Raw genomic sequence first — 13,678 nt, forward strand, 5'->3', positions numbered from 1 at the left:
GACTCTGTAGTTCATGGACCCATAGAGAAGAACAAGGGAAAGCTGGGAAAACGTCTCAAATCCAGTGTGTCTACCTGTATTGCACAGACTTCCTGTCCTCCACACACACATTCAAGTATTCTGTTGTAGTATTTTAAGTTTTTCTGTTGACCACAAAGGCAGTTTTGGAACATGCCTTCTACTAGCTTTGACTACTGCCTCAGTGGAACTCTTTATACTTGTGTGTGGTTGGGGCCATTAAGGGAAGAGTTGTATTTATTGTGTTGTGATAATTTTTAACATCTTGTGATTTCATGTTAGTTTTTTTTTTTTTAATTATTGTTTTTAGAGCCTTTTTGTAGAAACATTAACTGAGGCACATTTCTGCATGTCAGTAAAAAAAAATCTGAGTTTGATACACAAGTTTTATATACAAGCTGCTTTTCTCATAGTATATACTACTTCGTGGCACTTCAAGGTTATTGTTCTTATGTTATTATCCTAATTGAGCTTACCAATTCTTGTCTTTTCCCCATTAACTTGGGGAACATAATCTGTAAACCAGATATTGCTGCAAATGGTATGCCAGATCTTTTCACTGCAGAGTTGACACTTCAAAAAAGTAATCAAGAATGCTTTAAGGCTGCAATCCCATTTCCAATGATATCAATTCCCAGGATTTATTTGCAAAGTGAGGCACAAAGCAAATCATCTTGCCATCCAGTTGTCCGACACTAAGTCTCTGCAAGATAATTCAGTCCATCTGAACTGAATCCAGTTCATCCAGGAAGCGTCGACATTTGCCCATTAAAACTTTGATGGCTTCACTCACCAGGACTTCAGGGGGCAAAACACCTGTTGATTCCACTGAGACTGTAATGTTAAAACATTTAAGAATTTAGTACATTCTAGAAATATAAAAAGAGAGAAAACTTGCCTGTAAAAAGCTCAATTGTAGCAGACAATATAGAGCTACAGGGCTAGGAAAAGGAAATCCTTTTCCCAGGGTGTGGGATCAAAGTGTGGTTTTCAATTAATTCCTATACCTTTCCTAAATCCCATCCCCTAATACTCACATATGTAGTGATCCCGGACTCGGGCCAACCGCACCAACTTCTTAAGGTTTTCATGCCGAAAAATCTCTCTGCTAAAGGTATCCAGACGGGGGTTGGCAACTGTGGCTACTTTCTTTCCTGATTGATAAAATTATATTTATTATTGGTTCTGTCAAGGCAAAATCAACTGCATTATCTGTAGCCAGTAGCTTGTAATGTGGCTTCAGAAATGCTCCAAAGGGTTTTATTGTTAGAAATAAATGTTATAACAATCAGGTACCTGCTATAAGCTTAAGAATCCTGAGAAAGAACAGTAAAAATCAAGAAATATGATAATTGAGAAGTGTCTTCAAGGATTCCAAAACATGGGGATATAAGCATCCTTTAAAGATACCTTTTATATCTTGCACCTGAATGACACCAGGTGAGAAGCAGCGACTCAGCTCCTCAGCTGCTTCTCCTTCTACTGGCTGTAGTAGAGTGATATCTGGCAACAATCTGTAACTAGCAGTGGCTACAGGAGAAAATTTTGAATGATCCTTGCCTGAAGAGGACAGGAAAGCCATAATTAATATCATGCTTGAAGCTACACCATTAGCATTTCCAAACAGAAAACTTTAGGAGACCTGTTAGACTAATACCCAACAATCCTTACCAATGCCTTTGACACAATGCATAAGTAGATCTAGCTCTTGGCCAGGACGTAGCTGAGCAATAAGGATGTTATCATGTACAGGACGAATGGTGCCTTCAGGAAAAACATCTGCTTGGTTCCCCAGGGGTATCCACATCATGTGTTTTGTGTATACTACAGGAAAGGACAAAAAAAAGTCACTTTCTGATGATCTGGAGGAAATTTGGAAGATGTCATTGAAGACCTAGATGGCTTCTGGGGTCTGGTGATAGTGCTTCCCTATGTACTGCTAGATTTACATCTACAAAATCTTATCCCTGCATTTTACAGATGAGACTGGGGGTCAAAAATAAAGTTTGCCTAAGATCATATAAGTAGAGGAGCTGGGTTTGCACCTTTGTTTTTCTAATCCTGTCACCACTAACCTTTGTGATTGAGATAAAGTTCATTAGGATCAGAAGAGTCTTTGGCAGCTTGAGGATTATGGGTACACTTAACTTTCAGCTGAAATTGCAATGTGTCTATCTCTGTACCATCTTCATCACCTGCACGTGAAAGAGAGGTTATTTTATGCCAACCCACAACCTCTCTCCTTTATCCCACACCAACCTCTCCTCTCCTACCTTGGTTCCGATATTCAAAAAGCCGGGGATCAGCACGAATGGGAATGAGACCCAAACGATGGGCCAGTATCTCGTCCTGCACAATGGATGTATTGTTGTATACAAAGACTTTTTCCACAGCCATGGTTGGAACCTAGATAAGGAAATGATACTGCTCCTTGAAAATATTCAGTAAACAAAATATTCAAATATAAACAGAACAGACCCTCTTTCCTTTCACCTGGGAAGAAACATGTTTCTAGGTACTCCTTTAAAAGAAAAGGAGGGGGAGGGGGACACAAGCAACTAAAAGGAAACTTAGAAATTGGAAAAAAAAAATTAAGCAAGCTTAAGTAGTAAATGTGGATATAACAGGGTGGCTCTTTCCTTTTGCCTTTTTCCTCTTTCCTCCTCCTCACAAAGTTTTACCATCACCTCTCCCCTGCAAATAAGTACCATTACTACCTCAGCTAATAGGATCCTCCGAAAAGCGTTAGCAATAGCAGCATCAATTCCGACCATATCAAATTCCAGCGAACTTTCGTCCATGTGCACCACATCCACGCGGAATTCCTAAAAGAATTTATGGGAGAATTTGCCGTACAAGCTTCCAGGACTCGCCTTCCCCCGCCCCCTCCAGAGGCCTCCTCGGGCCCCGGGCAATCCTTTAGCCTCGCGCGTCCCGTGCTCTCCTCCCCAGCTCCCCCGTCACCACTCGGCGTCCCCTCACCTTTTCGAAGCGGCTCTGGTCCCAGGCATCATCGAAACCGCAGTAATTTCCCGGAAAGTCCGTGGTATGAACCTAGACGAAAAAGTGACGCTAAGATTCCGCACCCTGCCCTCCGTACATATCCCGGTCCCGTTCATCATTTGAGCCTTACATTTTGGACGCCGAATTCCCCGAGCACCACGCGGCTCCGCATCTCCTCCACCGCTCCGGAGGCCGCCATCTTTCACACCAAGTGACTGCCGCGCACCCAGGACGCGAGCGCACTAGCCTCCTCGCGTCGTCGCCGTGACTATAAGCTGTTCCTGGGTCTCGCGAGATAAAACAGACCTGCTGTTTCCACGTCTACAGCTTCCGGGTGCGGTCGCCTAAACATCCGGTCGTCTTCCTCCGGGAGCATCCTACGGTGGGGAGACACTTGTCCGTCCCACTACCCACATTGGGGCTGGGCCCTCTCCGTGTCCTCTGCGCAGTATCTGCGCGAGCCCGAGTGACCGGAACCTTCGAGGGACATGGCAAGCCCTGTGGCCCCGGTGGGAGGTACCCGAAATGGGGCCTCCCCTGAATGGGGGGGCTTCGAGGAAAATATCCAGGTAAAGACCCATTCTGCCCCCAAACTCCCGGACTGGCCGGGGGGGAGGGTCCCTCGCGAGGTTGTTGCGGCGGTCTGAACGTAGAGTCTGAGTCTGTCCCTCCTCTGCTCCCTCTACTTCCTCTCCCTCTCGCTCTCCTCTCTCTCCTCCTCCGCGGCCTCCCCAGCCCAGCCCCACGCCGGATCTTGGGATTTAAAGCCGGGGGCGTGCTCGGAGACTGTCCGGTACAGTGCCCTTGTACAGAAGAGCCCCATAGACGGAAAGCAGCGAGCGCCCCAGACGCCATAAGCCCTCAGGGTCCTTTCCACATCTGATTTGAGTCTGCCCCTTACGTAGCATCTTTTTCCTTCTCCGGGCCCTTCCGTGGAGCTTTGGGCTGAAGACCACCGCACGGAGAGCCGGTAGTCCATCCGCAGTACTGAGTGCCCGCACACGTGGGAAAGGGAGGGGGAGGACTGGATTGGCCTCCAGGGCCTCAAACTGGGCCGAGAGGGAAGATCTGTTTACTCCTTCAACAGATGTTAACAGAGCCTTTACTATCTTCTCGGGGAGATTCAACAGTCCTGGAACTGTGACAAATGTCATGGAAGAAGGAGAAACTGCCCCCCGAAAGATCCCAGCAAAATAGAGAAAAAGCTTTATTCGGAATGGAGGATGAGGAAATTTATGAGATGTGTACAAATTTTTTTCTTTTTTTTTTATTAATTTTATAATTATAACTATTTTGACAGTACATATGCATAGGTAATTTTTTTTTTTTACAACATTATCCCTTGTACTCCCTTCTGTTCCAAATTTTTCCCCTCCATCCCTCCACTCCCTTCCCTAGATGGCAGGCATTCTCATACATATTAAATATCTTATAGTGTATCCTAGGTACAATATATATGTGCAGAACCAAATTTTGTTGTTGTTGCAAAGGAAGAATTGTATTCGGAAGCTAAAAATAATCTGGGAAGAAAAACAAAACAAAACAAAAAATGCTAACAGTTACACTCATTTCCCAGTGTTCCTTCTCTGGGTGTAGCTGATTCTGTCCATCATTGATCAATTGGAATTGGATTAGCTCTTCTCTATGTTGAAGAAATCCACTTCCATCAGCATACATCCTCGTACAGTATCATTGTTGAAGTGTATAATGATCCCCTAGTTCTGCTCATTTCACTCAGCATCAGTTGATGTAAGTCTCTCCAAGCCTCTCTGTATTCCTCCTGTTGGTCATTTCTTATAGAACAATAATATTCCATAACCTTCATATACCATAATTTACCCAACCATTCTCCAATTGATGTGCATCCATTCATTTTCCAGTTTCTAGCTACAACAAAAAGAGCTGCCACAAACATTTTGGCACATACAGGTCCCTTTCCCTTCTTTAGTATTTCCTTGGGCTATAATCCCAATAACAGCAATGCTGGGTCAAAGGGTATGCACATTTTGATAAATTTTTGGGCATAGTTCCAAATTGCTCCAGAATGGCTGGATTCTTTCACAACTCCACCAACAATGCATCAGTGTCCCAGTTTTCCCACAGCCCCTCCAACATTCATTGTTATTAGTTCCTGTCATCTTAACCAATCTGACAGGTGGGTAGTGGTATCTCAGAGTTGTCTTAATTTGCATTTCTCTGATCAGTAGTGATTTGGAACATTCTTTCATATGAGTGGAAATAGTTTCAGTTTCATCATCTGAAAATTGTCTGTTCATATCAAGATGTGTACAAATTAAGTAAACATAAAGCAATTCCAAGAGGAAATAAAAATGGGAGGGAGAGAGAGGAGGAAGAGATCAGAAAACATTTGATAAAAGGCAGCATTTAAGCTGGACTTGGAAGGATATTAACCAAGTGGAAGGGACAGCAATCCAAGTGTTGGGAAGACTGCAAACTGGGAGGAAATGTATTCTGGAATACCAGATTTGGTTGGAATTTACTAGGAGGTGATGAGAGAGCATTTGATTTAGTAAGTGATATTCTTTGTCTCTATTGATGGGGATAGGGAAGAGGTTAAGGGAGAAAATGTTTCACAGAAACTCATTCTCTGTCCTCATTGGAGAGAAAGAAACAGGGAGTACAGGACAAAAAAATGAGTTTGGCTGACTAAAATGTAAAGCCTGAGCCTGAAAAGTCTCAGGTCTTTAGAGAAAATGCCTAGAGTTGGGAGAGACAGGAAGATAAAATTCAGAATGGTTACTATATAAAAACATTTCTAAACATGAGGGGCATAGAAAAATTAAATAGTCCCTGTTCTCAGGAACATTTCATTTTAATGAGAGGGAGAGGAGTGAAGTTAAGAATATATTTACAGGTTTTGTAATTACAAAGTAATTCTTAAAGGAAGGTGCCTAATAGCTAAGAAACAATCAGGGAAATGCACCTCAAAAGGAAGCTGGAGTATAGAAAGCTGAAGAGCTACTAAACATGAGACACCATTTGTGAAGAAGTTATAAAGTTAAGTGAAATCCTAGGAAAATAGTAGGCTACTTTGCTTGTTAAAAGAAGTATCTGAATAGGAGTAATATAAAATAAGTCTGGGAAGGAAGGTGAAAACCAAATTGTGGAGGACTTGAAATGCCTGCTGGGTTTTTTGTATATTTTTATGGGCAGTAAAGCACTTTTGAGGCACTGTGTGTGTGTGTGTGTCTGTGTAAGGTGTGTGGTGTATTCATTTGTACACTCAGTCATAACTAGATCTACATTTTAAGGAATATCCCAGTTTTCCGCTAAGAGAAAGAAGAATAGTGATAGTGAACTGAATGGATGGATGAGAAAAATCAGCCTATTATTAAACATTTATTAAAGCATTTAGCACAATGCTGGAAGTACAAATAAAAATTAAGACAGTTCTTGTCCTCATGGAGCTTACAACACAAAAGGAAGCTGACAATGGGGAGAACTGTCTGAGGTGAAGTTAACTGGTGGGACTCGGGGAGAAAAACTGCTGATCCTCCCTCAAGGACACTTACACAGCTCTCACCCCTTTAAATAAAAGCCCTGGAGCCCATGGCCCTGCCTTCCAGGCATAGGTCCAATGAGAAGGGGCCAAGAGTATTGATGAATGTAAGTGCCATGATTATTAATCTGGATTCAATACAGACTATATCTTTGACCCCACAGGGTGGAGGCTCAGCAGTGATTGACATGGAAAACATGGATGACACATCAGGATCTAGCTTCGAAGATATGGGGGAGCTACATCAGAGGCTCCGTGAAGAAGAGGTGGATGCAGATGCAGCTGCTGCTGAGGAGGAGGATGGAGAATTCCTGGGAATGAAGGGTTTCAAGGGACAGCTAAGTCGTCAGGTGGCTGATCAAGTAAGCAATACTGAGCTTGTAATAGGCTAAGGAATAGCAAGGTTCTGTCCAAGCTATTCCATTTGTGTCTCCATCTTCAGGCAGGATGATCCTTGTATCAACCAAACAAGAATTTCTCCTATTTCTCTCCTGGAAAATTTGATCTAGTTTCTAGAAACCAGAAGAGGCTCTCAGCGTGTTACTTTCTTTATCCCTTTCTCTCAGATGTGGCAGGCCGGGAAAAGACAGGCCTCCAAAGCCTTCAGCCTCTATGCTAATATAGATATCCTTAGGCCTTACTTTGATGTGGAGCCTGCCCAAGTTCGAAGCAGGTAAGGGTTCTCTTCTTCCCAACCATGCTATTCTTCCCCACTTCTGCCAGAATCACTATAGCAGCCAGCTGTCTCTGCTTCCCTGATCCCTGACCCATGCCCCTCCCGCCAAGTCCTGGAGTGTTAGGTTCTTACTAAGTACTAATGAGATAATGAGATATTAGGTTCTTACTAAGTGCTAAGTCAGTCTGCCTTTAAAGGGAGTTTTACCCCTTTGAAATGTTTAAGAGGAGCAAGTTCATTGGTTGAAGTATTTTTTCCCAGAAGCCCCTGAGTTATTCCATGCCCATTCTCTGGGAGGATAAAAGAGGGTGGTTCTCTGGAGGAAAAGAGGTCGCCCAGATTCTGACTCCAATGAACAAAATCCAGCTGGACAGCAGCTATGACAGCTGACCAACCTATGCTTACTATTTATATAAATGGAATACCATTTGAAGGATTGGTAGACACCGGTGCAGATCATACAGTTATTAGAGGTTCCAATTGGCCCAGTCACTGGCCAAAGATTAAGGCAGACATCTACATGTGTGGGATAGGAGGATCAATAGCAGCAGAAGTTAGTGCTAGGCCTTTGAGATGGATATTTGAAGGTGAAACAGGAGTTTTTACTCCTTTTGTAGTTGAAAAACTCCCCATCAATCTGTGGGGAAAGAGACATTTTACAGCAGATAGGATTACAAATAAGCACTTCAGCTTTTTAGGCAGGGCTGCTGTTGAAGGCCTACCTGAACTTTCACCGGTTTCTATTCAGTGGATGAGTGATTCACCAGTATGGGTAGAACAGTGGCCCTTAAGAAGTTCAAAGGGGTAAAACTCTCTTTAAAGGCCGGAACTAGAGAATTGTTAAGTACCGACTTAGCACTTAGTAAGAACCTAATATCTCATTATATCATTAGCACTTAATAAGAACCTAACACTGGAGTGTATTTTGTTCTACAGACCTGAGTCCAGAAAAATACTCCAGTCTCAGGGCCAGGCTTTTGTGAAGGTTACACATCAAAGAATACATAGGTTCTTAAGAGGAGAAATGCAAGCAAAACAAATGCAGGTGGGGTGTTTGTCTGCATCTTTTCTCCTCTCTATTGCCTCCAACCCCTAATGTGCTTAGTTTCTCTCCCAGTACCCTAGGACAAGTGTCTCTTTTATACTTAAAACATTGACTTGAACATAATTAATATTCAATAACACAGAAGATATAATGTAGTGGAAAGAGTACATGGTTCCAATCTTATACCAAGGATCTGTGAGATTTGGAGTAACTCAGTTACTTCTCTGAGCTTTCCAGTTGACAAAATAAGGATAATACTTACCCTGCCTACTTCTAAAATTGTTCTATTGTGTTTTATAAACTTTAAGTCATGACAAATTAAACACATTTCTATAAAGTCCACAATTTTTCAGTCCCCCAGGTAGAGCTCTTCAACATCTCCTTGTTTTCCATTGGCCCAGTTTCCTCAAAGACTTTCCCCTTCTGGTGACAGCACCATAATAGAAGAAGGAAAGAGATCCCTCCTAGAAATTATTACTCTCAACCCTGTCCTCTCATAATTCCTATTTTATAGGCTTCTGGAGTCCATGATTCCTGTCAAGATGGTCAATTTTCCCCAGGTAAGTGGTAATGGTCCCTTTTGTTACTTGATGTTCCCAAATATTTCCAAGTAGAAAATGATAGCCCAGTGAGGAACAGTAGTTTGAATGTGTGGGAGCTTGGAAGGTCTGGGCAAAGTCACTGAAAGGTGGGGTAGGAAATTTGGCCCAGGACTCAGGGCCAAGGGCTCCAAGAAAAGAGCTCGGGTTGGGAGGGCAGAAGTAGAAGGGAAGGTTATCAGTTAATTGAACATCACAAGCTAAGCTAGTGTCTCCACAGAAAATTGCTGGCGAACTCTATGGGCCCCTCATGCTGGTGTTCACCCTGGTTGCCATTCTCCTTCACGGGATGAAGACATCTGATACCATTATTGTAAGCAGATAGGGGACTGAGGTTAATGAAGGGGCTCTCCAGGACTCTCCTGTTGGGTTTAAGGACATGTGCTTGGGTATTATTAAATGAATTGGGAAACATTGGGACAAAGGGTAAATGGCAGCTTTGGGAGAGCTGACTGAATGGGACTCAGACTCTTGAGAAAAAGAATGAGGAAAGTGAGAATGAAAGGTTTTGTGTGATTAAATCAGTCTTCCCCTTTTTTTTTCCTCACCCCAGCGGGAAGGCACTCTGATGGGCACTGCAATCGGCACCTGCTTTGGCTACTGGCTGGGTGTCTCATCTTTCATTTATTTCTTGGCTTACCTGTGTAATGCTCAAATCACCATGTTACAGATGCTGGCACTACTGGTAAGAGGACCGTGTAGGTGGGCAGGCAGCAGACAAACTCTCTGAGCCTCAGCTGAATCAACCCCTTAGCCAGCCAAGGCCAGAATGGGAGGTATCTGAATCCCTGGGGTAAAATTGGGAGATTCCCCAGGCCTGCCACCAAATGCCATCTCTTCTCATTCCTTAGGGCTATGGACTCTTTGGACATTGCATTGTTCTCTTCATCACCTACAATATCCATCTCCATGCTCTCTTTTATCTTTTTTGGCTGTTGGTGGGTGGATTGTCCACCTTGCGCATGGTGAGTTGGGGGAGGAGTTATGAGGGTGAAGGGTATGAGAGGAGGCCTGAGAATGGGCATGAATCTAAGAATGGCTCTTGAGTGGGTAGATTCTTCGCCCCCAACCCCAAACCTCTAAGGTCATGGACATGAAGAAAGGTCATTCGGCCAAGTGCAGAGACAGCTCCCCACTCCCACCCCCTTGCTGTCCTTCCTACCCACAGTGTTTGTCCCAGGATGGGCCGGGTTTACTTGAACTGTGACATCCTTTGTGGCCCCAGGTGGCGGTGCTAGTGTCAAGGACAGTGGGTCCCACACAGCGACTGCTTCTCTGTGGGACCCTTGCTACCCTACACATGCTCTTCTTACTTTACCTGCATTTTGCCTACCACAAAGTTGTAGAAGGTAAGTCATGGATGTGGGTGGGGGTAGGGAAGGGAGTGGAGGGTGATTATTGGCTGCTTTTTTTCTAGTTTAGCCAAAGAATGGAAGAAAGGAGGGGGGAAGAAACCCCTGCTCTAGGCCTATCTCCTTCCTACAGGCTTCTCCTGCACTTCCTGAAGTGTTTTTCTTGCAAGAAATAGGCATTTATTAAGCACTGTGTGCCAAGCATTGGAGATACAAAGGGAAAACAGCAAGAATAAGACTTGCTCTCACTGAACTTTCACATGGGAGGATCATCACCATCTCTCTAGGCTAGGTTAAATGCAGTGCAGAAGCCAACATTAACAAACCTCCTAGAGGGTTCAAGTACATTGTCTTTAAGAAGATTCCCTAGAGTGCCAGGTACCTCAGGATGACCTTCAGAGCCCAAGGAGAATTTCCAGGGTGGGTTGTGCTTCAGTATCCAATCTAAGCCACTCAGAAATTCTGTGTTTCCTTTTCTTCCTTCTCTTAGGGATCCTGGATACCCTCGAGGGTCCCAACATCCCCCCCATCCAGAGAGTCCCCCGGGACATTCCCATCCCAGGGCTCCCTATTGCAGTGCTCAATGCCACAGCCAAGGCTGTTGCCCTGACTCTGCAGCCACACTGACTCCATCCTGGTCTTTTCAAATATCCCCTCCACTCAAGTTCAGCTTGCTGGTCCCCACAGCATCGTGGGGAAGAGGATTAAAGGACAGTGCTGGTGACCTGTGTTTTTTTTGATGGGGGTTGGGGCTTCTGTGAGTTATGGATTCCCTCACCAATATCCCTGCATCTCTTCCAAGTTTATGAAGAGTGTGGCCCGGAGCTCCTTGCCCAGGATCAAGGCTGTTCTTCCAGGGCAGAAAGTGTGTCAGGCCCTCTGGGTCCTCCTCTCCGTTTCCCCTCCCCCCTGCCCTTTTCATTCTCTCTGTACCATCTTGCTAATTATAGATTTGGTAATTAAAAGATTAATTGGGATCTGGAAATTCAGCTACTCTTCCAGTGGCCCACCCTGCCATCACCACCTTTCTCAGTTGGTGGCCATTATAAAATATCCCCTTCTTTTCAGCCTGTCACATTAATTCTGTGGTGGGGAGGAGGGTGTGAAGATTGGGGGAGCTGGAGTAGGTACCTAGGAAGCAGGGTACAAATATGTAAACTCACTTGGGTCAGAAGATTGAGTAGCAACAGTAGATTCAGCTAGTTGGATCAGTAGACAGGCCCAAATCAGAATGGTAGTGTCTTCTAGATCTGACACAGATTTTTCCAAAACAAGTCATTTCCTGTGCATGCAGCATAGAACTGGACCAATCTTTCCCAGCACTTACCCTACAGTGTGTCCAAAGACATCCAGGCTTTCACTTTCCAACCCAGGATATACATTTGCACCATTATCAGAAAACCTATTGTATATGTGTACTAGGGCAGGCTGTAGATAACTTTTTGCTAGGACTCTCCTCTTTACCTTTAATAAGTTGAAACTGCAAGACAATTTCTGGTTGATTAAGGGGCAATAGGTATTAGATGTAGGAATAAAACATTTGAAATTAGTAATAACAGGGGTGAAGGGCGATGGAGTATGTTCCCCTCCTCTCCCCCAGTATAAGTTGATGGAATTTTGTGCACTCTTCAACCCAAGACCTTTGAGAAATGGAGTCCAAAACACATTTCACTTGATGTGAATCCCTGGTTGGAGAAAACAATTTCTATGTTGCTGAGATTTTGAGCAAACTATCATGTTCTGCTTTGTAGTCCTTAGCTCCTCTTGCCTATTTACACTAGGGATGTCAGCCAGAAAACATTCCCTGTTTCCCCACCCCTGCATTTTTTTTCTGAGGAATAATGGTGGTAACAGTTGACATAGATTGCTTCCCAATGCAGAGCATCATTACGTTTGAACCCCACAATACTGGCCAAATTAGATGATATATGGTAAACCCTACATTGCAGATGTAAAAATGGGGTCAGTGAGAGGAAATTATTTACCTGAAAATAACAAGGAAAGGAATGTGCATTTATTTAGTTCATATTGAGTGCCAGGCATCGTGGTAAATATTTAACAAATATTCTCATCTCCATTTTACTCCTAGGAAAATCAGGTATGCACTTTATGTAGATAGTGTCTTGAGATCAAACTTGATTACAGGCCCATCGTTCTATCCACTATGCTTCTAGCAGTTCTAGGACTAGGAAGTGCTCCCTAGTCTGCACCCATGCTTTTTTGGTTCAATAGAGTGCCGTGGGTGGGGTAAGATTCCTCTTCCAGAGTTCGAATCTGGCTTTAGACAGGATCTCCTGAAGTTGGCCAAACCACTTAACCCTGTTTGCTTCAGTCTTCTCATCTGTAAAATTAGCTGTAGGAAATGTCAAACCACATAAAGAGGGTCAAGCATTGTCCGACGCTATAGGACACCAATTGCTACCTGGTTCTTAAACTAGGGCTCTAGTTCCCACCTTTACCTTTGTTTCCTTTACCACCATTTGGACCTGCCTTTGTGCTGACATCTGTGTAATCTAAGCTCAGACCTAGAAGGGCGCTTGAGGTGGGAGAGCATCACACACCCCCGCCCCGGCCTGGCAGAGGTTGTCTGCTTACCAGGCGCAAGGTGAACTGGGTAATTGGACCAGTCCCACGGAATCCCCACGCTCGAAAAAAGTCACGTCACTGCAGCTGGGACAAAAAGGGCGGGGCAAACGAACAGCGATCTGGGGAGGAGGAGTCAAAGGAAGGCGGGGGCAAATTAAGGGGATTGGGGAAGCAAGGATCCCTGGATCGGGAAACCAGAGGGTCACATACAACTAGGAGGGAATCGTGCTCGGGACTGAGTATGTGTGTGGCAGACGCTGGGGTCGCCCCCATCATGGTCCTCCGCGGGCATCTCTCCAGCGTAGGTCGATGACCCTAGTTCGGTCGGAGGGGAGGAGGTGGGATCGCCTCACCCATGCCCACTGCCTCGGCTCCTGAGTCCCTCTCTTTTGGGTGGACTGACAGCGACGGGGCTGTTACAAGCCCCTTCCTAGACCAAGGGCTCCGGCTAACTCAATGCCTAGTCAGTGGATCGAGGACCGGATTGGGAGAGGGCGGAGCGAGAGGCCGTGACGCGACCGTTGCTGTGGAAACCGGCCGCCCTCTCCGGCAAAGCCGCCGGAGCCCCAGGCCGGAGCCCGAGCGGAGCCCGAGCCGCAGCTCTCCGCAGCGGGGTTCTGTTGGCCGCTTCCCACGGAGGAGCGGTTACCAGCATCCGCCCGGCCCAAGGGAGGCAGCGAGAGGCTTCGAGGAGGGGAAGCAGGAGGAGCAGGAAGCCCCGGGGCACGTGCTCCATCTGCGCCGGGCCCTCCTGGGTCCGGGGCCACGCGCCATGAGCCGAGGCCCCGGAGCCTCCGCCGCCCGCTGCGCGGGGCCCGGGGCTCGGAGCTCTCAGGGCACCTGTGCCGCGGCCGGGACCGCGCCCGCTCGAGTCAGACC

At 45.4% G+C, this 13,678-nt stretch overlaps 2 protein-coding genes across 2 annotated transcripts; one reads left to right on the forward strand and one right to left on the reverse strand.

Moving 5' to 3' along the window:
• Positions 1-630: 630 nt before the first annotated feature.
• Positions 631-3,304, reverse strand: POLR1C (RNA polymerase I and III subunit C). Its single transcript, XM_074310830.1, has 9 exons — positions 3,152-3,304; positions 3,001-3,072; positions 2,736-2,843; positions 2,292-2,424; positions 2,094-2,213; positions 1,690-1,842; positions 1,429-1,578; positions 1,056-1,172; positions 631-852 (listed from the first exon to the last, which is right to left on the reverse strand). Exons 1-9 carry the CDS (start codon positions 3,218-3,220, stop codon positions 734-736), a joined length of 1,041 nt encoding a protein of 346 aa, XP_074166931.1. The 5' UTR covers positions 3,221-3,304; the 3' UTR covers positions 631-733.
• On the forward strand, positions 3,305-11,198 carry YIPF3 (Yip1 domain family member 3). The gene is made up of 9 exons (XM_074310831.1): positions 3,305-3,590; positions 6,706-6,903; positions 7,108-7,214; positions 8,777-8,822; positions 9,082-9,174; positions 9,415-9,546; positions 9,713-9,826; positions 10,087-10,210; positions 10,704-11,198. The coding sequence occupies exons 1-9, from the start codon at positions 3,510-3,512 to the stop codon at positions 10,838-10,840; spliced, it is 1,032 nt and encodes a 343-aa protein (XP_074166932.1). The 5' UTR covers positions 3,305-3,509; the 3' UTR covers positions 10,841-11,198.
• The last annotated feature ends 2,480 nt before the right edge of the window (positions 11,199-13,678 follow it).

The sequence above is a fragment of the Sminthopsis crassicaudata genome, chromosome 4 (assembly GCF_048593235.1).
Source record: "Sminthopsis crassicaudata isolate SCR6 chromosome 4, ASM4859323v1, whole genome shotgun sequence".
Classification (NCBI taxonomy): Eukaryota; Metazoa; Chordata; class Mammalia; order Dasyuromorphia; family Dasyuridae; genus Sminthopsis; species Sminthopsis crassicaudata.